Genomic DNA, 27,454 nt, shown 5'->3' on the forward strand with positions numbered 1-27,454 from the left:
CAAATGTAGGAAGCACATAAAGCAGAAGTTTATTTTGATTCTTCATCTCAGGGGGGCTGAGGTGATTCAAATAAGGTGGATTTTTTGGATGTTGTTGGTTTTGAGGGTTTTTTTTTTTTTTTTTTTTTTTGTTTTGTTTTGTTTTGTTTTGTTTTTTCAGACCTTGTAATCTTCTGTGTGCCTATCCTGGCTCTTGGGGAACAATGAGTACAGGGTTCTGGTTGTCCATGAGTGACACAGATGGGAATTCTACAGGACAGCATTCAGGGCAGAACATTAAGGAGTGCTGCCTGCTTGGTTTTCAAATCACTCCCCCTCTTCCAGCCATGAGTGAGATATAGGATATGTGATGCTACCATTAGGGTATGTAAGCTTCCCTTGCTCTGTAGCAGAGCAGCGTTAGGATTGTACCCTGTTCTCTTGCAGCATGGTGAGGATAGTATAGGGAGCTGCAAGCTTCTGCAGGTCTTGTGGGCATAGGCATAAGCTAAATGTCATCTGCGTGTTAAAACCTGTAGAGTATGATGCCAAGTGCTGTTCGTACAGCCCTTACTCTTGCTACAAAAGGGCTGCAGACTGTGTACTGCAGGTCAGTAGATGAAGCGTGAAGAGTTAATGTATTTGTTGTTCAGGGTTTCTCTGTGAGGTGGGAGCTGCTTTCCGGTGCCCTTCTTGATTGGTTTCCAGGATTGGTTTGATTAAATTGCTTTAAGTTTCTTGCAGCTCAGTGTATGGAGTCCTCATCTGTAGACTTTAGTTGTGCAGGGTGAGCCATGGTGTGTATTGCCACCACCTGAAAAACACACTGAAATTAAAGCTTGAAAGAGATTAGAGAAGCATTTGCATATGACCAAATTGTTGATTAAGCACACATATGCTTGAACAGGAGTGTGAGAAGAAAGCATGTTTCCATGTAAAAGGACTGAGAAGATAATAAAATTGCTGGTAAAAAGTCAATGGCTCTTCCACAGGCAGGGGCACTGAGCTGCCTCCCAAACTTGGGTGGCAGCTGGCTGGCCTGGCAGAATGTTTGCTCTTTGTAATGTGCCTCACGCTGTTCTCTGCAGCAGATGGCTCTGCCTGAGAGACGTGAGCACTGAATAAACCGGAGACATTGAGGCACTCTCTGTCTCCCAGAGGTATTCAGCTCTACTTTGGACAGAGGTGCAATGACTGAGAAGAAGCATATGGTGCTGGCAAGGTTGTCCAAGTTTGGTTTTTTTTAAAGAAATTATAAGCAAGGGTTTTGAATGCGTTAGGGCAAATATTTCTTCCTAAAAGGAACTTGCTGTTACTGTAATAGGCAAGAGATTGGGAATATGGTATCATGAATGTAGAAGACCACAGAGAGAGAAGCTCTGACGATAGCAGTGGAGAGCAGTGGCAACCACGGAGCTCTGGGTTTGGAACTGTGCCTACAAAGCAGGGGGTGGCAAGCAACAGCACTGAGCCCTTGTGTTCAGCTCATCTCTTACTATTTGTTGGCTTGTGCCATACTTGAGATGGCACGGTTTCCTTTTTGAAATATAACTAACCTCTAAAACTTGGTTGTATTTGATTTAGCAATTGTCTGGTCAGCAAACACCTAATGCTGGCAGCTCCTCAGCTTCGTATGTTCATTTTCTGGACTTGTTAGTAGAGGTACGTGGAAGCACTTAGTTTGCTGCCTTTGTCCACGGAAAACTGGGCTGTTTGTCACACGGGGGCAGTTCGGCCTGCCATGCCAGCCCGTGCTCTGTATAAGGACGCAGACTTTTGTATTCTGGAATGGCGCTGTGAGTTTGTGGTGCCTGCACGGGCATCGCGGCAGACCAGACCGAGCGCGAGCGAATCTGCACGCTGCTCTGCGGGCGAGTTGTGTGGCACGCGGTTCTCCGTTCATTCCAAACGATGGATCGCTATCCTAACAGTTCATCGATTACAACATAGTTCTGTCGGTTAAAATACGGCTCTTCTCCACCGAGCTCCCCATAACGCCGCCGCGTGTCTCAGACCTGGGCCGCGCATGGGTCAGCGCCCCTCGGCCGCTCCCTGCGCCCCGCCCCGCCGGGAGGAAGAGCTGAGGGCTGCCCCGCGCGGCGCTCCACGGCCCCTGTCGGCCGCCGTAGGCAGCCCGCTTCCGGCGTGCGGCCGGATGACGTGGCCGGGCGGACCGGAAGTGGCGTCGCAGGTCGGCGTTGGTGGCGGGGCGCGGGCCGGCTCCGCGGCGGGGCCTGCTGCGTGCGCGGGGACGCGGAGGCCCGAGATGGCGGCGCCCGGGCTGTTGCTGCTCCGCGCGGCCGCCGCGCTGCTGCTCCTCTGTCTGCCGCCGCGCGTCCGCGCCGACGAGCACGTGCACACGGTGAGGCGGGCCCGGGCCGAGGCGCGGCCTGTCCGTGCCTCCGAGGGGCGTCGGTACCCGGGGCTGGTGGGAGGCGGCGGGTCGTGGCCTGCGAGGAGAGGGCGGAGGGCCGCGCCGCTCGGGCTGCCGTCGTTGCTGTGCGGAACCGGGAGCGGTACCGGGAGCCGCGCTGTAGGGGTGTGGGCCGCACGCTCGGGCCGCCCCGGGAGAGCGGGCACGGGGGCTTCTTCTCCGGGTTTTCCCGGTGCCACCGGCAGCGCAGCGGCCGCGAGTGCTGCCGCCCTGTCCCAGAGCCGCGCTCACGGCAGGCGCGCCGCCGTGTTTGATCAGCGCCGGGCCCCTCCTCCCAGCAGGGCGCCGAGCTCAGCTTCGGGACGGGCGGCCGCGGAGGGTTTGCGCGGGCACCGCCGCCACAGCCGTTCTCTAAAGCCCTCCGGCATCCCGCGGAAAGTAAATAGGTCGCGTCATCGCCTTCCGCTCCGCCGGTGCCGTGGTATCCCCCGCGGCCTCCTCTGCGTCTGGGCGGAAGCTGCGCTTGTTGGGCTGTGAGCGTGGCATGGGACGGCGCCGTGCTGAAGCTGCGCGTTCTGTCACGGAAGAGTTGTGCTGCCCCGGGCTGTGCTGGGTGCCGCCCCTGCCTGCAGCCTGGCCGCTACCGGCGTTCTTCCTTGGTGCTGCATGGGGAGCTCGATAAGTATTTCAGTGAGACGGCAGAATGGCACTGATAGCATGCACGCAGACAGTAGTGTGTGTGTGCATAATTCAGTGCCTTCGTGAGACTTGAACGTTGTTTAGAATAGCTTTTGTTTTTAGAAAGTGAATGGGATTTATTGGTGCTGCAGCTAATGACAGGAAAGCAAAGCCAGCGCCAAGTGCTTCCGGGGAGCAGATGGGTCTGTCTTAAAGGCTGTTTGCTTTTGGGATTTCCTCCTTGTAGAGTTGGCAGCTCTATGGGGAGAGGAGCACTTCATAAAGCTGGCATTCATTTTTATCACTTTTTTTTTTAATTGTTATTTTTTAAGAGCTCTCTCTTCAGAATTGAATTCACTTGATGGCTTTAGGTCTCCTGAACAATCGCTTAAGCAATTATTAATGGAAATTACAAAGTCATTTTTAAGTTCAGTTGACTTTTTAAAATCTAAATTACAGAAGTCTCCGAAATTGTATCTCTGTCCCCTGGGTTGGTATTCTGGTTTGCGTGATGTCCAGTGCAGGCACATCACGTGGCAGGTTAAGAATAGTTGATGTAAGAGGACAGTTATCTTTTTTTGGAAGGCTGTTGCCCCGCTCGGATGTTCTGAACCTTTAATATCGCATGAGATGTGGGGGTGGAAGCACTAATAGCACAAGTGAAGCATAAAGAGGATTTTGATTAGCACGGTGATTTTTGAGATTAAGAGCCTGTAGGAGGCATTCCTTAAAGGCTGCGTTTTAGCGAATTTTCAGTGTTGAAAATGACTGCAGTTGGAAGATAGCTTTCCCTGCAATCCCAGTGCTGTGTTATGTTCCAGAGGCTCTGCTTCCTTTTTGGAAGTGGTGGAGAAATAGTGGTGTACTGATTCAGAACTTGGTGGCTTTTCATTGACTTCAAGACCGAGTCCTGCTGGGAGCACGTGGCGCTGTGCCCTGCGCTATCCTTGTTCCCCAGCCCCTGGCAGCTCTGTGTCAGACATGCACAGTGCTTGGAAGTACTGCCTTCCACGTTAGCAGGTTAATCTTCTGTTCCTTTATTGCTGCTGTAATACAGAATGTAAACACGGTAAAATGAAGTGTGTACTGTGCTGTGTGTTTTAGTGCATGGTGTTCAATTTGCTGCTATGCTTTATCTATGTTGTTTATATTATAACCTTAGAAGTGAGGAAGCAATTACCACAAGAGTAGTAGTGTTTATGGAGATACTGGGTGTGGGTAGCTTTGCTGAATCAATAACATTTACAGAAGGTGTGCTGTGTCTTAAGCGTGTGTATAGAGCTTTAAAAATTAGGGAAAGGATAACATAAAGCAGTTACACAATAAGGAGTTGGCTGCTTAGAATCAATAGAGAGTAGAGAGGAAATTGGGATTTGACTGCCTTGGTGTTTCAAATGACATCAGTGTAACTTCAGAGCACAACAGAAGAATTTATCAGAGACTGATAACTTGCCCGCTGATTCTTCGACTGATTTTCGTGCTTCAGAGCATGTGATGTACCTGTGGTTTGCCTTCGTTCTGAGATTTGTGCTGTGTATTGACCACTGTGTGATGTGACCTTGCCACACGACCCTGCAGAGGCGAGGCGGTTGCTGTGGGGCTGCTGGGCTGCCATTGCCACTTGGCTACTGCGTCCTCTGTGACTTGACTTGATGGAGCTGATGTTAAAATAAACCACAAAAAGGTTGTGAGATGCCCTGAGACTTTTGTCACAGGTAATGGTCCGGGGAGTAGGTAGCATTGAATTGTAATGTTGCTTCAGTTCAGTTATCAGTACTTCGTAAGCATGGAAATAAATGACAGATATTGAAAAGCAGATGCAAGATAGGCTGTACCTAGCAGTAAAGTTCTTCATTTGTAATGATTGAGAGGAGTGTTTTTGTTGTGCTTACAACCTGATACATTCAAGTTCTGGGATTGTAAAACTTGTTTAAAATAATGCATAAAATTGTGAAAATTGTGTAGTAGCTATGAACTGTCAGCTAGAGAAACACTGTAGAATACGTTTCCATGTGCCTACATACATCTTTGCTTACAAAGCTGTGTGCAGACAAGCAGCCCTGGTCCTTTTTGAAGTTGTCATGGTTCCATTTTGAAGAGGTGAAGTAGATGTCAGGGAAGCAGGACGTGGTGTGCTGGGCAGCCTTGTGCAGCAGGAGCTGAGGCTGTTGGGGGCCTGCTTGAACCGTGGCTCAGAATGTGTGGCATTTTGGTGAGCCTTGACAATCGGAGAGAAATGTAAAGACATTGCTGGAAATCACTTGCTCTGTCAGAAGGAGAGCATAAGGCAGAAATCCATGGTTTAATTGACTGCAGATACGAGCTGCCGTTGCGCGTTATCACAGAGCCTGATAGAATATCTGTAAGATACGGGGGACTTGAAGCCTGGGATATTACTTGACGATTGAGTCTGGGTTGCTGCCTGTGTTATTTCCTGTCCTGCTTCTGCAGTTTTGCTGTGCCAATAGCTGATAATATTGTTCCTTTTTCCCCTGAAACAAGTGCTGGTGCTTAAGTGGTGCTTTTTGGAAAGCCTCGCTCCAGGCTTCAGCTTGAGGAGAGGAGTAAAATTGCAGGGTGTCTGAAGGAAAGTCTTGTTTTGAGATCATCTTGCTGAATCATCACATAAAGTCTGGCAATTGTAATCCTCTGTACGTCCATCATTTTTTGCAAGGTGTTTTTAATGGTTGAAAAATATCAGTAACCTACCGATGTCATATCCTTTTCTGCAGCTTTTCATTTACTGGCTTAATCTAGCCTTTGTTGTTCTATGGGGCAAAGTGCTTATTTATAGGGTTGCCATACTAATGTCTACAGTTGTACAAAGGGAATGTTGAATTACATCCCATGTTGCAGGTGCCTTTTTGAGTAATGGCAATGAAAGTTTTATGCCCTGTGCCAAAGATGAACTCAGTATCGCCATGCTTGAATTGTTTTAAAACCATGCATACGTATGGAAATTGTCTTTGTTTTAAGCTTTAAGTTGGCACACAGGCGTGAGTTTTCAGCACTTGCATTGTCAGAAGGCAACCCTTGGGTGGTGCAAACTTGTGCTGGTTCTTGCCCCTTCCATGTTCTGCTGTGCACTTGACCATCAGTGTGCTGCCTTGTTGGGGTGTGGGTAGGTTTAGGGTTGTTCTGTCTCATAGCCATCTTGTGGGGCTCTGGGATGGATGTCCACAGCTGTGATGGGTGTTACAGCTGCTGCCCAGTTGTACTTGAGACATTGGTTGGTCCTCCAGCACTGTGATGTCAGTTGTAGGGGAGGTTTCTGAAGATGGACCTCCCATAAGTCAAATTGTACCGGTGTACAGTCGGGAGGTAGGCAGTTTGTGTTGATGCTGTGACTTGTTTTTGTCTGCCACTGTGCTCTTACACAGTCAGAATAGATCATTTTATGCTGAATTTGGTTACTGAAATTACTGAACTAATATTAAGCTTAGTGCAGAAAACGCTACGCTTACAGAATGAATGCTATCTTTTTCATAAGTTACAGGAAACAAAACATATCTAAAACTCCTTCGTAGTTGTACCAGCAGAGCTTGCTGATGTATAGCAGAGTGGAGGTTGCAGCATCTTATTTGTTGATCTTTTTTGACGTGGTGACATCTGCTCAATTGCCTTGTCAGTAGCTGTGTGCTTAGCAGGGCGCTGGCTCTCCCAGTTCACGACAAGCAGCCTTTCTGCTGTTCAGTGCTGTGTGGACAATTCAGAAAAGAGAACGGAGATCAAAAAGGAGGTTTTGAAAGAGCTGAAATTCTAAAACACTTTAATACATCAAAATAAGTCTTTCACATTAGGAATATGTTGTAGTTTGTTTTCACAAAGAATAATGTTGCACTGATACGTAAATGTAACTGTAGATATTAAATTCTAATCATTCAAATTATCTGGAATCAACTTCGCAGATGGTAAGCTGTGCTTCAAATTATTTTACCATTTGACAGTTATTTCATTATTTGTAAGCCTCAGTGGTTTAGATACAGCTGTAACAGAAATCTTTGCTACAGGATTTTTAGAAAAGAGATGATGATGAGTCAAGCAGTGACTCAAAAATCTTATTGCACATGTATTGGGAGCATGACATTTCCATTTAGATCTTGTAAGAAGACAGAATTTAACTTGGTCTCTTGACATGGATATTCTTGTACGTTGCAATTGGCCTCTTTCGTTTGTTCTGTTCCTGTACTGATAGAGAGCTCTTGGTACAGCAAGGGCTGTGCTGAAAATAATGCCTCCTGTTCTATTGTGCTGACCCAGAACATGAGAGACAGATGTTGGGGGTATGGCAGTAGAGACTGAAATTGCCCACCAATGTTCTATTACGTTTTGTTGCTGTGTGACAGATGGCAGCAGAAGGGCGGTCTGACAGAATGGCATCTGACATGGATTTGAGTATCAAGCAGAGGTGTGTCATTGAATTCCTCCATGAAGAAAAAATGGCACCTATTGACTTTTGTCAATGCTTGCAGAATGTTGATGGAAACCAAATAGAGAATGTGAACACAGTGAGGAGGAAGAGAAGGAAAATATGTCACTGCTGGTTACACCATTTTCATATTGCTAAATGACAGTTGTTAAAATGAGGTCATTACATTGCCTCCTGTCTTATTCCATGTTGGTATTGATTATATGCTATTGCTGTCTTGCCTCTTAAAGTTAACAAACAGCTGTAGGGTTTTGTTTTGCTCTGGTGCATTCAAAACTCGAAAAATATAGTTGAACAGTTGTTCATCAGGCAGTATCAGAATAGAAAAAAATAGAAGTTCAAGGTTCTGTTTGGTTATTTTGTCTGGTTTTGTCTGTGGCTGATAACTGATATAAGAATAATTTCTTCAGTGTGTTGTTTCTGCCAAGAATGGAAGGTGGAGGTGGAATTTTCTCCCTATTTTCTATGGCCTCCAGCTCCCCACAGACCTTAAGAGGCTTCAAATATCCTGAAAGAATTTATAAAGGAGCTGGCAATAGTTGAAACCTCTGCAAGACTCTGTGAATGGGCTGACTAAAATCTAATCTGTACTGATTGAGCATACTTGAGTGCTTTTGTTCCAATTAAACCAGGTCTTTTTTATTAAGCAACTTATTTACATGATCTCTTTCCTGGAATGACATTTTTACTGGCAATCATCGTACAGAGGTGACAGAACAGTCTGAGAAGAGGCTCAATTTCTTTGTCTTGTCCAAATAGGGCTTATCTTCTGCTAGTGCTTTTGGTAATTGCTTCACCACTGCTACTTGTAGGCGCTTGGACATTGCAAAGGCAGTCATGTGTCTTGGTATCACTGGTTTTTTAATGCCTAATTGCCTTACCGCTTAAAAAAAGGCTTGTAGAACCAGCCTTGGGAGCATCTTCTGACATCTAAACAGTGAGAAAGTCTTATTGGGCTTCACTGGGGAGCCCCAGTGACTTTGTGACTGACTTTGCTTGGTTGTTGAGGCCTCAGCAGCAAAGGGAAGATCTATTTTGTACAAAAGAATGCCGTAATCCAGGGGAAAGGCTGGCTGTATGCATTTTGGAGAAAAACAAATGGACAGATTTCTGGTGGAAAAGCAGCGTAGCTCGTGTCAGATTGTGCTGAACTCCTTGAGCTGCAGCAGAAAACTAGGCTTAATTTTAAGATGAGATATTGTGACTGCCTGTATTACAGACTTCTTTGAAAGAGATCTTTTCTTCTATACATCTATGATAATGTCTGCATTTTTGTGCTGAGGGAAGTTTGCTGCCCACAGCTAGGAACTTCAGCTGCTGTATGTGTTGAAGTTGGATTATGTCACTTGCAGGATTCCCAACTCAGTATGAAGCAAGGCAGAAAAAAATAGCTAAGTATAACAGTGATCAGTGCCTTCTTTTTTTTCCAGGCACCATTAAAAATGATTTTACAGACCTGAGAATGTTGTCTTATTCCATTAGTAAAGGCTGTAAAGAGACATAACTTGATTTACATGTAAGCGGTTGCATTACAAGGGCTAAATTGATGCCTCGACAAGTTATGACTGTTCTGAGAAAGGGCTGTAAATGTGTCTTACAGCTGCTAGAGAAGAAACAGAAGTGGTCTAGGCATAACAGAAAGAGGTACTGACCAACTGGTCCCTGACTCTATTGGCAAGAGCTGAAGGCAGCATGCTCGTGTGCATTCCGCTTTCTGCTGCTGAGGGGACTGAAAATAATTTTTCTTTCTTCCTTCTCTCCCAGCATCTACTGGAAATTGGGCAACTGTACTACACTGGTATAACCTTTCTGGTTGCTGGCAGAGAGGAGGAATGTCTACTTTCTCTTGCTGTGCTGTTTACTTTTTCTTTTTTCCATTGCTGATGTTCTTTATCCTTCTGAGCTCTTCCACTGTGTGTGCTTTTTGTGGCCAGTTATGTGGCACTGCTGACTCTTTGGCCTCTGTTGCTGTTCAGTGTGAAATTAGTGAGATACTTAGCATTTCTTGTGGGAGCTCACACAGCATGTATTTTTGGAAACAAAAAGATAAGGCATGTGGTTGAGGTGATGTATCTGCATAAAGGAGTACATTTCCCAAAATATGCTTGTTTAAATTGTTCAGCTTTTAAGCATCATATCTGCAGAATTTATTGCATTCCAAGTATAGCTGATTATGTCTGAGTTAACATGTTGGTATGACAGTGGTTATTCACATGAAGTGCAGTTGAAGAACACTTCTTCATTTGTTAAAAAGGGGGGATGGAGAGTTATATTAAATACCTCAGCTCTACTCTATGAAAGAGGCTTATTAACAGTTGACTTTTGTCTTGTCTCTGGCGTGTTTGGTATTTGCAAATTGGCCTTAAAATAGTACTTTATTCTTGTGTAGTGTACCAAACCAGGATCTGTACGATGAACGTGTTTGCAGGTGTGCATGATTGCAGCCAGTTTCTTTCTGCCTGAGAAGTTAGATCACTGCCTCCCAGTCTACAGTAAAGAAGGAATTGTTTTGGATGTGTGAGGCTTTGTAGTTACCTGCAAATCTGGTATCTAATCCAGATATATTTGGATGCAGCACAAGTAGTGATTTCAAATCACTTACTCTCTTGAATTTAGGCAGAGTTGGAATATTGATAGATGAATAGTGATAAGAACTTTTCTTAAACAGCGGCCAAAAAAGCCCAGTGGCTGCTAGCCAAGGAGTGATTTTTGCTGGCTGACAGTAGCTGTGGAAAGTTGAAGGCGGTTCTTTCCACAAAGAATTTCATGACAGCCACCAGACTCATTGCCTGTCTGGCTTTTCAGAGAGAATTTTGGAGATGTATCAAAGTAACAGTTCTTCTGTCTGACAGTTGTGTCTTTCGGCTCCTGTAGGTGTGCCTCAGTTGAGCTGTAGTGCTTCCTGTAAGGCACTGCGTGCTCCTCGCGATTCTGTACGTAATTTATACCATCACAAAAATGAAGAGATGTATTTTAGGGAAGTGCCATGTGTCTGTCACCATGTGTTGGTTGTCTGATTTGCTTGCTAAGATTCTGTTTAACAAATTTTGATACTTTCTTTCTCTGAGTGGAGGTGCATGGAGTTTTGCTTTCAACTGGTGCAGGTTTCCCCAAAACCTGTAAGAAGTTAATTTGCAGTTTCTGCTTTTCCTCAGTTCTTCTCTTTATATCTTCTGTTTTCTCTTTCAAATTTGTGTGACGCATCCCCCTCTTTTGATACTTAATGGTAGGCTCTCGGCTAAATCCTTTATTTCATTGGAAAGCAGGCTGAAAAATCCTGTTCTGTATCTACTGACATCCAAAAGTTAACAGCAGGTTGTCTTTAAAAGTAACTGTTTATTGTGACTGAGCTACCCTGCCTTACTAGCTGTATGAATGGGAAAGATTCTAGAATGCTTTTATTCTGCTGGGATTCTCATCTAACTCAATAAACTTTATCTTCCAGTACCAAGATAAAGAGGAAGTTGTTTTATGGATGAATACAGTAGGACCTTATCACAATCGCCAAGAAACATACAAATATTTCTCTCTTCCTTTCTGCGTGGGATCAAAAAAAAGCATCAGCCATTACCACGAAACCCTAGGAGAAGCACTTCAAGGAGTAGAATTGGAATTTAGTGGTCTTGACATCAAATTCAAAGGTAAGCACGTGAAAGCACACAGTCGCTTAAAAACAAGCAAACAAAAACACACAAACCCATAGAACTAGATTTTGAAGTTAAAAGAGTTGAAAGTTTGCTGCTGCCAGCAGCTGGCTGTCTTTCACCTTGTTTCAGAAGCCCTGCAAGGTTGCCTGCTACTGCTGAGTGTTCAGTTTACAAAGTTTCCATCTGTATGACCCTTAAAGAAGGTGCTCATAGAAGATAAATTTTCTGAGAGAAGTGATTATGTTTTATAGAATAAAAATGAGGTTTCTGCATATGAATGATTAAGAATATAGTTACTGTGATTATTCTGTAGTTATCAATTCTGAATTTTTTTTCTGTGGTGTTGAATACTAGAATATCTTTGTGATTGAAAAGGAGAAGCAGGTGCTCAGCATCTCCTGAGTTCTACTCTAACACTAGATTAGTTACTGTATCTGTCTGTTTGCTGTCTACCTTTAAAATACCTTTGATGAATTTACTTCTATTGAAATACGGTGGCTGTAGCTTCTTTTTGCAGATACATTTATTGGTGTTAGGGACTGAGTCTTCTACCACAGAATTTCTTTGAACTGTGTTCTTTGGTACCCAATGACCTTCCATGTGCTGTGTAATTAGTAGTTGCAGAGCTTCATATAACAGATTTCTTTTGTTTATATCAAATTTAACATTTGTGTTTAATCCAACTTGGAAATTAATGTTTGTATTGTTACATATATGTAGTGTTATTATTGCATTGCTGGTTCTTACTGGGTAAAGAACTTAAGTATAGTGTCTCTTGTCTGACCATTTGCCTTCAGAGGGGACTTGTTTTCTGTAGTCTACAGAGTTTTATCCAAAATTGAAAACCTCATTATTATACTTCTCTTATAAATTGGGTAAATTGAATAAATAATTATGATTTTGTTAAAACCATACATTCTTCAGAAAGTTGTATATCACATAAGTGGTTGCATCTCAGCATTAAAGGAGTTTGGAGTTGAATCTTTCATTGAAGAAATGAGGTGTGCCTGTATAAACACCAGAAAACAGCCGTACTGTTTCTTTGCAGAACTTACAGCCTGCTGAAAATTTTGATCAGTGTGAGGGAAGTAGCTTTCCTGCCAAACTGTGTAGAAAAGGTTCAGAAACAAACTGCTAAAAACACAGAGGGCAACTGGCAGCAATTCAACGTGATTGTGAAGATTAAGCCAAGCTTCTGTTGTCTGAACACAATAAGTATTTATTTTTACAGCCTGTTATGTTTAATTTTTACTCTCTTTGTTGCATCTCTGCAAAGAGATTGTGTTATTCCAGGGACAAGCATATGCTCTAGATGATGCACCAGATTGAAAAGGCATAAATACTGTTACCAATGGAACTCTTTCTCCATCCTTCTTGTAAAACAAAATAAGGTTTATTTCATGATTTTATTCCCCCCTCCCCCAGCTTGTTTTCTGAAAATTAGCCGTGGTTAATTTATTCCCCTGTCATTATCAACTTCTTGCTAGTGCAGTCTAGGAGTACTGCAGCAGATTGTGCTGATCCTCACTGCTCAGCACTTCTCAGACCTGTGTTTTCCTTGTGGACCTGGAGGCAGTAACTTAGTCTACTTTTATAGAGGAAGTGTTGATGTGATGTCAAGGAAAGGAGATGAACTGGCTTAACTTCAGCAGCTGATTGAAATGCTTGGAAAAGTTTCTTCTGCAGAAGTGGAAAAAGCCTAGAGCCTCTGCTGTCCCAGAAGTATGTGCCCTAGTCTGGGTTAAGTTTGTGAAGCTGGTTCTACTTGGGAGAACAGATGAAGTAGAGTGAAGTTTTGATTCATCTTCTGCTGCTCTTTATGGCCTGTAGTTTCATGTTCATCCTTCTAGGGTGTTTTTCTGCCTTTCTACTGTGAATACAGTCTCAAATGCTTCTGTAAAATGCTTTGATAATGGAGAAATTAATGTGTTTGTTTCAGAGGTACTCATACAACTCTTAGAAATAAGATACATAATGCCTGTTTTCTTATACAAAGGTAAGTAGAGCTTAAGTGACTCTGAACTTCCACCTCCTCAATGCAGAAATTGGTACCATTCCTCTTTGCTTAGGAGAGGTCTTTTGCAATGAAGATGGGTTTATTGCAGACTAACAAGAATTCAGAAGAGGGAAAGTGCATTGGTTTTTGTACCTTGTGATTGGTTTGATTTTGGTGATGACCCTGCCAGTTTTATATGTCTGTTGCCTTTCATGGATCTTAACAACAGGTTTTCCTTAGGTTTTATTTTCCTTTGACAATTCTGATCCAAAACTTGAGCTGATGTTTTACACAAAAAGCTCTAGATATTTTTCAAGTATTCTTTAAGGTGAAAAATTGAGGGCAGTTTCTCCAGGGCTTATGGTGCTTATCTTCTGCCCAGAATATTTCTTCATGTGCCTTTTACATCTCTAATTGTATTGCTGGCCCATACTAGTATCTAGATGCTCCATTGGGGCATGTTTTTGTGAAGACTGCCCATAATGTCATTCAGAACAGGAAGTGAATGAGCATAGTAGAGTAGAGAGTTGTAGTTGTTTAGATTGGTTGGTTGTTCTTTTTTTTTTTAATTATTTTTAGAATTAAGTGGATGTTTTAGTCTTCTTTAAGTGTGATTGATAAGGTAGTGGCACACATGGAGAATTCTACTATGTCCTATATTAATTATTATTATTATTATTTTTTTTACATTTATTTAGCAACCCATTTCTGCTCTTTGTTCATTGTTAATCTGTATGGGACTTGTAGTGAATTTAACTCCTAAACAAAGTGGCTACAGGTCAGATGTTGTCTATAAGGTAGATGGTATGTGATGACTGTTTGATGCCTACGCATGTGAGCACAAGCAGAGGAGCTGTCCCTGTGCACTTCTACAGTTTGTGTCCTCAGCATCCAGCAGCTTCTTCATTAGGAGGTGGTGTCATGCTTTTAGTGTCAGATTCATTAAAGAAACCTGAATGGGAGTCAACTCTGTTTTATTCTCTGTAATTTGTGTTTATTTTTTTTTTTTCAGCTTTCATAGTAACAAGCATAAATTCATTGGAGTTATTAGGACTTAAGCAGTTGAATTGTCATCCTCTATACATTACATCAGAGACCTAGTGAATTATTAAACATACTGAACATTGCCATCATAGCAACTTCAATTAGAAAATTAATTTTTGGTGGTGTTGTTAACACAGTAACAATTAGCAAAGGTGAGTGTAAAGAAGAAAGGATTTTTTAAAAACATTTCAATTTTGCTCTTATTTAGAATTGGTGTTGAATAAGTGCACTTCTGAATGAGAACTCCTTGCCCAGGACTGCTCTTCTGTACCATCTCTATGCTGGCTGTTCAGGGTGATGTTCAGTGTAGTACTGGGAGATGGTCAGATACCAGATTTTGTACTATTTACACGTCTGAATGAAACCTAATTGATCAGACGTTATAGAAAATCTGAAATGTGACATATGGGCCCCTCCTGGGTCTTGCTTCCTTATCTTTAAAACTTTGTTACTGTGTTACTGATATTAGTAAAGCTGTTTTGTATAGCAGGCATATTTTAGCAGATGTTATTTTATAGACACTGATATCTGTGACTACATAGTAGCTATCACTAAGTTTACATTCCTCTTGTAACCATGACTGGGATAAAAAGTATCTTAGGAGGGCAAAGCTTTGGACCTGGTAAAGCTGATGTAGTCTTCAGCTGCCCCAGCTGCTGAATGCTGATCCAAGCTACTTTCATTTAATCATTTCATACAGCAGACTTAAGCTTAGCAATCTAATCCTGTTCTGTAACTAAGTTATATCTTCAGTATTCTCTTTTTAAGCAGGACTGTTTTTTTTAATGGCTTGAGCACTTATCTTGGTTCCCCTTGCCTTTTCTTCCTGGAAGAATTGTTTTGGCAGGAGGCAGGGGGAACTGTTCACCATAGTATGGTTGAAAGTGAAAGTATGCTATTAAAATCACACACTTATATGTTGTAAGAATAAACTAAGGCTCTTTCTAATAATTGTACTGGCTTTGTGTAAGTGCACTGGATTAATTTGTGACATGGTTGATCCGTAGCTGATGGTTGTGTCATTGCGAGGTCTTCTTGGTATTCTGCAAACTGGAAGGAAAATCTCTAAAAATGGAGGACAACTTTTTGGTAGTATGCTGCTGTCAGCATCAGTGCAGTCCCTTCCCTTCATGTGATACTTCAAAGTCTTTTTTCAGCAGCAGAAGAAAGTATTTATCTCCCAGAGGATTAAATGCAGAGTGACACCACTTGAGTTAGCACAAAAAGCCAGTTCCTGGGGTCTGATAGCCCATGGAGGAACTTGACATTAGATTATAGTCCAATACTACATTAATTTTAATTAACAGCCACAAACAAAGGCTGTCATATTCAGGCTAAAATGGGGAAGATATATAAACAAAGAATTTATGTGTAGCTTATGTTTTAGTTCAGTAGTAACACTCACCCCTGTCCTTGTGTTGTTCTTCAGTGGTGCTGGTACCAGTGCCATTTGTGTAGCCGTATGATCAACCATGCAGGCAAGAGAGACCTGCTGAAAAAGAATTGGCCCCTTAGCACTTCCTCTAGAGCAGGTTTCTGTGCTGTGGTGCTACGCAGTGCTTCGTCTAACAGACTCCACTGGTTTACCTTTTTGAAGTACTTTCACCCTTATGTTAGTTCATAGGGTATTTTCATTTGACCTCTGTGTTGAAGAATCCCGTGTGATTAAATTTAACATCAGAAATGGGTTATTACTGGTGTGTAGTGTGGGACTGCCCAAGAGTGATAATAAAGTGCCCGGTGTTTTGGAAGGAATGAATCCCCTATGTAGCAACGAGTCCGGAAGGTAGGCATTTGCTGCCTTTTTTTTTTTAATTGATGTCAATTGGACTCAATCAGTTAAAGTGGAAAAAAAATGCCAAAAGAGGACTTGTTGTTGTTGTCCAGAAAGTATAGGATCCAGCAGAGGCATAAATGGAAGCTGAAACCTGGATTTGTGAGTCTGTTTAAATTGTGGTGCAGTTTTAATGACTTACCTCTCCAAAATGTACCAGTATAGATCTTGGGGATGTTGCTCATGAATGCTTAGTCAGAACAGTCAGAATGCTGACCAGAATGGTATTATTCTTCTCTTTGTTCCTGGCTAAGTGACTTCAAAGCAGCAAAATATTTGTTGCCTAATATGTCAATCTGGAAAGTAATTTTTGTCATTGTGCTTATGAGGCTTGGAATGCACTCATTAGATCAAGGAACAAAAATGGAAAAAGTAATGTTTCCATAAGAAATAGGAAGAGAAGTAGCATCCAGAATAGCATACAGGATAAACAGCCAGGACACTGTTTTGTCCTGGGCTATAGGAAATTACTCCAACTATGCAGGACTGCTGTTGGTTGGTTTGTTGCTGCCTTGCTTCTCTGGGCTCTACATCAATTTTGCTTGATGAGAGATACTGCCTGTACTTCTGTTTTCACAAATTGTTGTCATCAGAGAAACTATGTTATGTATTGGAAATACTCTGCTTGTCACTGCTCCTTCTGTGCAGGTAATTCAATTTTCTTTTTAAGCTTTGTGTTTCAGTAGCATGTGGAAAAGTTCAACCAGGCTGAATTTCAGTACACAGTAAAGCTTTACTTTGAGTATCTACTAGGAATGGGTTGCTCTTCTCAGTGATAACAAAAGGGGTAGCAGGAATCTGTTTACATTCTGTTTATTTTCTACTTCTGGAGAGTGAAAAAATTCTCACAGAAGCAGCTATCTTTTTTTTTTTTTTTTGTCTCTAAATCTATTGCTGCATGAGTTCTTCTACATGTGAGCCCTTTTACTGCCTTTCACTTGAAGTGGAAATGGAGGCATGAACGCATGGTTGTTAACAGCATTACTTGTGAATTGTAGATGCTGAAAAATAATTTTCTGGCTTCAAAGAATGTATTTATTTTATTTCCAAACACGGACTCTCGTGCATTCTTTGCCTTTTCCTACTTCTGTTTTCTGCCTTTTTTTCTTTGCCTCTGTTTCTTCTTGGAAATTGCTCAGAACTTTACAATACTTTATAATGATGATTGTTCCTGGTGCCAACAGGGACAATCAATGAGCCTGAAAATACTAAAGAGAAGAGTTAATAACATGTGCAGTTTTGTTTATTTGCTAATAATTTAATATCTCTTGTTAAAGTAAAAGCGTTCTCAGTATCTGTCCAAATAATGCTGCTGTCAACAAAAGGATTTTGATCTTGTGCTAATAAAATAGCATAAGGATTCTTTGAAACCATTCCTTGTTCAGTCAATGCGAAGCTTCTTTATTTGGAAGAGTGGAATTACATGCACAGTTGTGTAATTGCTTTAACAGTTCTGTTTTAAATGTCCTTCTCTGTTACCTACTTCATTGTAGCCAAAGACTCCAGCAGTGCCCATTCCTCCATCTGCTTGGCCGTGTTCGTTTTGAGCCAGTTCTGTAATAAATCGTTAATAGTGCTTTCATTTTTTTTTGCAGATGATGTAATGCAGACTACTTACTGTGAGATTGACTTGGACAAAGGAAGAAGAGAAGCCTTTGTGTATGCTATCAAAAATCACTATTGGTACCAGATGTATATTGATGACTTGCCAATATGGGGTGAGTAATGCACTGCATTAACAACAAGGTTACAACTACAGGATTGCAGCCCACTGTGCTAGTGGCTTTCCTGGAGTCATCAATGGCTAACCTTCCTAGAAGAATTTCACAAGCTTGTAGAATTTATGTAACTAACTAATACAAGTAAGTGAAAGGATTACTGCTTTGAAAGAACAGTTGGAGGACCAATGCTAATGAATTACATGAACAGTGAAAAACAGCATTGTTTCTCAGGCATCTCTTTGATAGTACTAAGTTACCAGGGTTAAATTCATCTTTCAGATATTAAAGTAAATGGTATTTGGGTTGGAGATGATGTCTGTGTCTTCTAAACTCTCCGATTTTGTCCCTCCCTTGTATCTCAGTCACATTCCTAGTAAAGAAGTACTCTGCATGTTTCTCCTGGCATTTTACAGTGATGGCAGTCAACCAAAGTAAAAGTAGTGGTTTAGGTTTTTCATGGTTTTCCACCCTGTTAGGACTTACTAATGTGAAAGTCAGTGTGACATATGCACGATCATTAAAATTTGGGAAAAAAATTGGGAAATCCTCAGAATATCCATATTCTACTTTACTGAAGTCCAGGTAAAAAATACCTTTCATTAACTGTTTGTAACTAAATATAATGACTTCAAACAGCTGTTTGAGGGCTTTTGAAGACTTGCACTTTATTTTCTGACCTGAAAGGAGCAACCAGCTCTTCCTAAGTGCATTCAGATACAATGATTCAGTTTTTTGTTTCTGCCTGTGTTGCTGTCCTCCAGTGGAGTGGCTAGAAATGGCTGTTTTCTACCATCTCCCAAAGTATGGAGCTGTGTATGAGTTCACTCCTTCAGATACTGGTTGATCACAATGTCTTTTACGTGGAGTGGAGGTTGGCATTCTGTTATTCTGCTAATACCATGGGAACAGGTGGTACCCAGGTGTTAGGCTGTATGGCGTAGGCATGAACTGGGGCTTGTTTTGCCTGTGTGGCATATGCAAGGCAATTCTAACTGATGAGCCTAAGTACAATTACAGCAGGAAAAATACTCCTTAAAACTTAAAGCACGTAAGTGCCATTCCTTCACACACCTGCTTCTTTGTGAGACTGTTTTTCATATCCTTCACCTGCTTACTCTCTCACTGTCCTCGCCTTTATAGATCCTTGAGAGAGAGATCTTGAGAGCAAAAAGTGTGTGCTGAAGGTTCAGCTAACGAGAGCACAGTGAAAGCAGAGTTTTGTAAAGAAAGAGAAATGAGTGGAGGGGAAGACTGAACAAGGTGATGGGAAGATACAGAGGTCCAAGGCTAAGTTGTGTTTATACATTTTAAATCCATATTCAGGTAGTTCTTGCCAGAAGTACACATAACGTTAGAGGAATTGTTACTTCACGTTTCTCACGCGGGATTTGTAGCTGTGTGCTGTGGTGTTAAAAAGCCGTTGCCAAACAGTTCTTGTAGATAACTGTGATTGAAGGTATAGTCCAGGTACTGCATTTGAAAAGCAAAACATAGGGTCTGCTGTGTTCTCTTTGCTTTAGCAATATTGCTTTTTATCTGCCAAAACTTTAGAAATCTGTATTTTTGAACATAATTGTATAATATTTGGAAAACAAACTGTGATAGATGCTTACACTTGTTTCCTGTGCAGGCATTGTTGGAGAAGCAGATGAAAATGGGGAAGATTATTACCTTTGGACTTATAAAAAACTTGAAATTGGTTACAATGCAAATAGGATTGTGGATGTCAATCTAACCAGTGAAGGAAAGGTGAAACTGGTACCAAATACAAAAATCCAGATGTCGTATTCTGTAAGTACTCTGATGATGCATGTGTAAGAAGAAAGTTCACATGATAAAAGAGCTCAAAGGTAGTTAGTTACTTGTGTACTTATGTATCAGTGTAAAACTACATTAGAGGAAGATATCTAATTCCATTATTTTTATTCACTTCTGAAAAACCTTGATAGGTTTAATGGCAGTAAATGGAAAATGAAAATAATGATTTTTGAAATACTTTAAACATACCAGAGCTTGTGTAATCTGCAGAAAAATGTTTTGGTAGGAAAGGAAGGTGTTGTCCCCAAAGACATGGAGGCTAGAACTTTGAGGATCCCCAGGCAGCTATGTATTTCCTTAGTGCTTGGAGCAGTGACTTGCATGTCACAGATTTGAGCTGGATTCTAAACTAAGATCAAAACCCTCTTTGAATGTTTGTATTTTGTAGGCAATTACTATTAATGCTTTTTTATTTTTCCAATTACAGTAGAAATTTCTTGTTTATATAGCCTCACAAGGTTTTCTCTGAAGCTTTCTGCTTTTCTCTTGAATTGCTATGATAAAAGGTAACAAGTAAAGAATATTTTCTGATCTTTCCCATTGAATGAGATTATTAGATTTTCATTCCTTGTTGATTTGATCCATTAGACATTTAAGTCAATTATCTCATGTTTTCTAAATTCATATGCAGAAACCAATTCTTAATGCATTAGTTTTCTGCTGTGTGTTAGCAGTAGGTGTCAGCATAAGATCTTTTGTCACGGTACATTCTTGCCACTGTTATGTTTGTCTTATGTTGAACAAATTATAGAGTTTGAAGTGCAGGTAATTGTATTTATCTGTGCTTTCTCAAATTGTTTCTACTGCAAAATTTATAGTTTCAAATATAACCAGCATTGTGAGATTCGTATGTTCTGTTGATTTTGAAGTGGACAGCACAGCACTGAGTAGCTGTCAGTAATTAGAGTGAAATTACATGTTCCTTTTAAATACGTCTGGTGTACAGAGCTTAAGACTTAACTTTACATCTCTTTTGGCACCACTGGGCAATTTTTGGTCAGGCATGTGCAGTGTTTAGTTCACAAATTGTATGGGGTGGATTTAATCTAACTTGTTGTAAGCAATGCTTCTTGGTGGCAGTCTCTCTAATGAGAAATGCACTTGTTTAAAACAGTGCTAACATTAATATTTTGAGCTATTAATCTTGATCCACTCTGTATTTTGAACTAAACAACACTTAGTATTGTACCTGAGAGTGAGGGTGATACTGAGGTCTTGCAGTTTGAGTATGGCTGTGGTGAGTATTGGGTTATTCAATCTGTGTTAATAAGTTCCCTTCTGTAATAGCAGGACAGATCTTCTGGAAAGGGAAGGTCCTCGTCATGTATCTTTAAATACAAAAGCAGGTTACGTTTGTTTCACCATCACTAAAATTACTGAAGTTTCCTAATCTCAGCCTGCTTTTGAAAAATTCTTAGTGTAAATTTGTATTTAATTTCAAGAATTACATTCAAAAATTCTGATGAAAATAGTCTTGTTCTACCACGTTAGCAAATTCATCAGTGCAGCTGAAACTTCTAGATCCAAAGCAGTCCTCTGTGGCGCTTATAGAGTAATTACTACTAATTAGTACCAGAAATATTTGCTATTATCCTGTGAGTGTATGGTGATAACCGTATACTTTCCCATCTGGTTAGAGTTGATCATTGATGGATGAAATGTTTATATTAAGACCATGTTGTTTTGCAAAATTCTAAGTGGCAGCTTTTTAGCTTGCAGTTTTAAAAAATGTAACTTCTGTCTTGAAGGCTGATTCTTTCTTGTTCCTGAACATGCCCAGGGAAGGTTATGTCTGTAAGGCCAGGTGGCTGATGTTTGTTCTGTGCCTGGACAGTAGAGTGCAGCTTTAAGAACTCTGGTTTTGCTTTTACATGAACCTGTATTGAAGGAAATCTCTGAAGTATGTAATTTAAAAAATGTGGCTTGGTTTCTTTGTGGTTATAGCTGAATGCATTATAATAAGCTTCTCAGTTGTAAACTTTTCTCTTTAGGTGAAGTGGAAGAAGTCAGATGTAAAATTTGAAGACCGATTTGACAAGTACCTTGACCCGTCTTTCTTTCAGCACAGAGTATGTACTGTACTAAGACAACCTTACAAAATATTCCTCTGAAATGTGTGTGTTAGTTCAGAAGATGTAATGGAAATTCTTATGGCTGCCCCCATTACTGTTCTTCTATAGGGAAAATGTAGCGGGGAGCCGTTCTGAAGCAACCGGTATTAAACTTACCTCTGTTTGTTGCATTTGTTCCCCCAGTGTCTTACCTGTATTACTGTTTTAAAATTGAATTCTAGTTTTAGGTTCATAAGTTATCCTTTTCATTGAAGCAGGGGTGCCATCACATGTTGTATTGTTCAGCTTCCTGATACTGCCCATCACCGTGCTGTTCTGAACGTCTGACCAAAAGGCAGCATGCAAATGTTAGAAACTGTACTTACTGTTTTGTTGGTTTTTTTTTTTTAAGAAACAAACAAGAGCTCAGTCAAATCCACTCATCCACTTAATGATGTTGGGACTGTCTCTAAATATAATTTTCTGCAAGTAGTTTGAATATAACCCTTTGAAACGCTGGCCATCTGATAGCCAGCAAAGAGCTTAATTGTGTTGGATTTCTTAAATTCAGTATTTTTGTGTGGTAAACTTTTTGCTGATTAGAAAATTAACTTAATTGAAATAACTTTCTGGCATTTAAATTGCAGTAGAGTAAGCAGTATAGAAGCTTTCTGCATAGAATCCAGATGATCTGGCATAAAGCTACTAGCCAGTGGAAGACTATTTAAAAAAAAAAACCAAAACTAAAAAGTTGTCAAGTTATTTCCAGTGTTTGTTGTTCCTTGTGTCTTTGATGTGGCCTATAGATCTAGGTCTGTGAGGTTTTCCTCTCAATCAGCAGTTGTTAAAGAAACATTTCTCTCTACTAGGTCTTGTGAAATTTAGTTCTTGTTAGTCTGCTATAACAATGCAGGCTGAAGCCTACTGGTACTGCAGTATGAATTGTAAAATGTTTGGGGGCAATCAGGCATCTCTAGGACTGCAGGTTTTAAGTGACAGTTCTGTTACTTAAATAGGATGGCTTCAGTCTTCTTAAGTGCTTCAGCAAACGTCTGTGTGACAGTTTGAAGTGAGCTGCAAATACCAGGGTGGTTCAGGTAAATACATTCACATGTTCAGAAGCAGTCTCAGCCTAGAGACAAAACCACCATGCAGCTCCACTGCTTGTCAGTTGGATAACTGCATCTGTTTACATATACATTTCTTGACTGAAGTAAATGGAAAGCAAAAGGGTGATGCCAGTTGTGATTGTTTAAGCTGCCATTGCAGTTTCCTTTAGGGTAGTATACTGGGCAATGCTTCTTTCTGAAGTCAGAAGATTTGCATTCTGTTTGAGCTAAGTAAGAAAACAAAGTGTGCTTGTTATAGGCAGAATAATGCTCAGCATGTTTTAGTCCTGTGCAGTGCAATTGTTTATTCCACTGATTTTTTTGTGACCTGTGGACGTATCTTTCACCAATGTAAACCTCCTTAGTAAGGCAGGAGTACATTGTGCCTTTACTCTGCCCAGGGGAGCATGCATAGAGTTGTTCAGACTTTGCTGGTGCTTAAGTAATTTGTGATACCTTGGTTACAGCAGTCAGCTGTTAAAAAGCTTTGTGTAGTGTTTCAGAGGTCAGGTTTAGTGGGACTTTCTGCAAATGTAGTGTTGCATACAATGTGGGCTTATTGTTGCTTAGTTAGTACTGTCTTACCAATCAATACCTGTATTGAAACAGATTTCAAATACATTTATGATTCTAAATCTTCAGGGTATGTTTTCTTTTTGTAGATTCACTGGTTTTCAATTTTCAATTCCTTCATGATGGTGATCTTTCTGGTTGGCCTAGTGTCTATGATACTAATGAGAACTTTGCGAAAAGATTATGCCAGATACAGCAAGGAGGAAGAAATGGACGATATGGTAAGACTTGCATTAGCAGTCAATTTTATTTCAGGCTTAACAATTTCTTTGTGCATTCATTGAGTTAGCTGCAATTGGATGGCTTTCTTCAGTTGTCAGAAAACTCCCCGTGGGTGTTTTGAAAGTGTTACTGGTTTTCTTTACAACATGCTTCTAGGTTGCAACCCAGAATTCTGTGTTGTTGTTGTTGTGTTAGTGTTTGTATCCCCATTTAGATTAAATGAGATCTACTTTGAGTACATACATGCATGTGCTTCACTTCAGAGGATTTTAGAGGCAGGAAGAAAATCTAACAGATCTTACTGCATCCTACATTCAAGTTGTATTTTATTTCATTTCTCTCTTCAATGCATCAGATCTAGTGGAAAAGTAATACGCTTGCAATTGTTTTACTAAATTAAATCTTGAATTTGTGCCTAGCTTGTGTGTTTGTCTAATTATGGTAATGTTTAATTATGATGAACAGATCTAATTTTTTTTTGTTGTCGTTCCTAGGACAGAGATCTAGGTGATGAGTATGGATGGAAGCAGGTCCATGGAGATGTTTTTAGACCATCCAGTCACCCTCTCATATTCTCATCACTTATTGGCTCTGGGTGTCAGATTTTTGCTGTGTCTCTTATAGTCATTGTTGTTGCAATGATAGAAGATTTATACACAGAGTAAGTGTAATTGTTCCATGTCTTTCACATATAAATGCTTAAGTGAGCAAAATAATCAAAAAAGTGATAGTTCTGACTAGCTTGGGAACAAAAAAAAAAGTGTTCCAGAGTCTATAGGAAATAATCAGTAGTAGTATTTTGGGGGAGTCTTGAATTCTAGTGAAAGTTTTTGAATAATCTGACTGTGTGATTTGATCATCTTTAACTTCATGAATTCTTGCTTTTTTACATGATATATTGGTATATTTTGAAACTAGTTTGTTCTTCTGTGGTATTGCTGATAGATTGTTTGGGAAAGAAGTGTTTGAAGATGCGTGTCTCACTCCTGCTTTTATCTGCAGTGACAGTGTATTTCTGTATTACACTTTTTGTTGCCCTCTGTCCTGTGAAGATTAAATTATGAGTTTACTGTGTTGTGAATAATCTTGTTTTCTGCTGACAGTGCATTAAGTCAATCTAATGCACAAGTCTCAGGTTTGGGAATTGAATCTCTTACATTTTTTTCAAACAGATGACAGATGCCACTCAGCAGGTGTTACATGCAGAACCTACAGTAGTAGGTGGTATTTGGTCCTGCCTGGGGAGAACTTTCTTAAACAGTACTCCAGTTCCAATTTAAGATACCAATTTTGGTTCACCCAGTTCTCTTCTGTGCTTTTCAATGTGCTTGATTTCTTTTGCTGTTCTGGATTGTATTCTTCAGTTTTCTGTAGTGACTGTTTTGAATAATGAAGAAAACTGTATTTCTTTGTGTTTTGTTTTCCCTTACTTGTCACCATTGCTTTTAAAAAGCTGTAGTACTCCTGATACGCCACTAGAGAGAACTCTTGTTACTGAAGTTCACTGCTTTTAAATGGCATGTTTAAAAACCTACTACGTGGTCAGTACCTTGGCATATTTTAATTTTTCATATGATGCCCTTTGTGCCTCCTTGTCTGTATTTCTGCATACGCTTGTACACATTTGTAATTACACAACCTGTTGGCACTTTTAAGAGAGGAATTGAAGCAATTTCAGAATGCTTGTGCACTGTAGTGAAGCTATAATTTGGTAACAGCAATTGTAAAATGCAACAGAACAGTAATTTAAAGTATGTGTGCACTTAGGCTTTTATTGCAACAGGTCTTTGTATTACGTTAAGTGAATTCTGGGTGTGTAACTGAGGGCTTGACCAAACCTGGACCAGAACATTCATATGTTGAGGGAAATAGCAGTGCAATTTCAAAAATGCCATAAATGCCAGTGTGGGAATTGCCCGTTAGTGTTCTTCAGGTCTGTTAAAACTGTTAAAGTCATGCACCTGATGCCATCTAAAAGCCTTTTTGTGGAATTGGATCATGCCAGCTATTCATTTATTAATAGTGATTTGTGTTTTGAGCAACTTTGCTGTTAGAGTATTTGAAACATAAGTGAGTAAGCTTGAGAATAAGAAATCTTGAGATTCTACTTTTAGTTGAGCCTCTGCTGATTGCTTTACAGATAGCTTAGATGTACATGCATCACATCAAACTTCGTGGTCACCTGGGGTTTTGCACAGTTTTCCAAGTTGGCTTAAATTAGAACAAGTGTTAAAACTGGTTTCTGTCTAGCTTTCTAAATAGAAAATACTAGCTTTCTAAAATAGAAATATTATTTATTTATTACAGAATCACAGAATGGCCAGGGTTGGAAGGAACCTCAGGGATCATGAATCTCTAGCCCCTCTGCACATGCAGGGCCACCAGCCTCCCCATTTAATAGTAGACCAGGATGCCCGGGGCCCCTTACAATCTGGCCTTAAACACTTCCAGGGATGGGGCATCCACAAACTCTCTGGGCAGCCTTTATTAACAAGCATATGTTAGTGTACTTCTCCTTTAATGTGTGTGTGACCAGCAGTTACATTTGCTTTGTTCACTTGTTATGGTCATGGAAGCTGGTTGTATTAAAGATGACTTCATTCCAGCAATTGTTAATCAGAAGGCAAATTACCAGTAGCCTAGAATCTCTCAGAGCAGCAAACTGGCTGAACTCTTTCTGCTACTGCTTGTAGCCAAGGTGGCAGAGGGATATGGAGAAACAGTTCTCTTCACAGATAATTTGCATCTTGCTATTCTTAAGTATCATTTAAAAAATGTGTGCTGGGATGGTTTTTATAATTTAAAATTATTAGGTTTGCATGTAAAGTTTCAGAAAGTATGCCAAGATAAATACTTCAACATTTAATGAGGTGATAATTTAGAAATGACCAAACTCTTCTGATTTGACTACTCTGTGTTGATTGTGGTTCCAGTATTTATAGTTTCCAGTTTTCTAATTTTCTCCAAGGTGAACACTTTTGGTCTTAAAAGTTGAGAGTCTGAGGGATGGCAGAAACATTTTTCAGAATCATAGTCAATCTTTTTAATGCTGACTTTTATGTTAATCAAAGGGTAACTTTTATCTGCAGCAGTTGAATCTTACTTTTAATATATGACAGTTAAATATTGCATTCGCTGATACAAATTCAAATGCCAGAGTATTTTGGGCAGAGATGAGATTTTGTACTTGATTCTACTGAAAATGAGTGCATAATATGAAGGAATTTTGTATGCCGGACCCATGTTTCCCAGATTGAGTTATAGTTGACCAGAAGGTTTGAATATAAATAGTTCTCATTTTTATGTAGACTTTACTTACATTTGCACATTTTCTCTATAATCTTTTCTCTAATACTGTTTGCTTTTCTATTTCATTTACAAAACCATATCTTGTAGGAGAGGATCAATGCTTAGTACAGCTATATTTGTTTATGCTGCAACATCTCCAGTGAACGGATATTTTGGAGGAAGTCTTTATGCTAGACAAGGAGGTAAATTGCTTTTGTGTTTCAACATGCTTATTGCAGTGTTTTATGAAGTGTTATTTTTATTTTCAGTGACATAGAAGTATTCTCATGGAGTAACATCTTTCAGTTGGAATCCATTGAGATAGTAATTATTTTGAATATATTTAAGTTTTGTGTTATTTCTTTATTCCATATTGGCTCTGTTTTCTGTGTAAAAATAGCGAAACTGTGGTTAATTTAAAGATAATAAGTACATCTTTGTGGTTTTTGTAGCTTAATCCATTCCTTACTCTGCAGTACGAAAGTAATCAGTGTCTGTTATCTTATACAGAGTTTTAGGAAAGCCCTTATTTTAGGAAAAATATAGGGAAAATAATTGTGGTGTGATTGAAAGTATTCAGTCTTAACTGCATTGAAATCCATCATGAGTTTGGAGGTTAGACATCTGAATGTGTGTGGCCTACGTATTAACCTAGTGATTTCTAGGAAAGCAGATCTACGTAAATCATTTA

General features: G+C 40.3%; 1 protein-coding gene across 1 annotated transcript in view; it reads left to right on the plus strand.

Moving 5' to 3' along the window:
* The first annotated feature begins 2,119 nt into the window (after positions 1-2,119).
* Positions 2,120-27,454, plus strand: part of TM9SF3 (transmembrane 9 superfamily member 3) — a 44,898-nt gene continuing 19,563 nt past the window's right edge. Inside the window, exons 1-8 of the mRNA XM_052678260.1 lie at positions 2,120-2,341; positions 10,906-11,101; positions 17,577-17,699; positions 19,333-19,493; positions 21,512-21,589; positions 23,343-23,474; positions 23,970-24,136; positions 26,872-26,966. Of these exons, the coding sequence (XP_052534220.1) occupies positions 2,135-2,341; positions 10,906-11,101; positions 17,577-17,699; positions 19,333-19,493; positions 21,512-21,589; positions 23,343-23,474; positions 23,970-24,136; positions 26,872-26,966 (1,159 nt within the window). The 5' untranslated portion in view covers positions 2,120-2,134. The remainder of the gene's footprint in view (positions 2,342-10,905; positions 11,102-17,576; positions 17,700-19,332; positions 19,494-21,511; positions 21,590-23,342; positions 23,475-23,969; positions 24,137-26,871; positions 26,967-27,454) is intronic.

This window comes from Tympanuchus pallidicinctus, unplaced genomic scaffold, assembly GCF_026119805.1.
Source record: "Tympanuchus pallidicinctus isolate F22 unplaced genomic scaffold, pur_lepc_1.0 scaffold16, whole genome shotgun sequence".
Taxonomy (NCBI): Eukaryota; Metazoa; Chordata; class Aves; order Galliformes; family Phasianidae; genus Tympanuchus; species Tympanuchus pallidicinctus.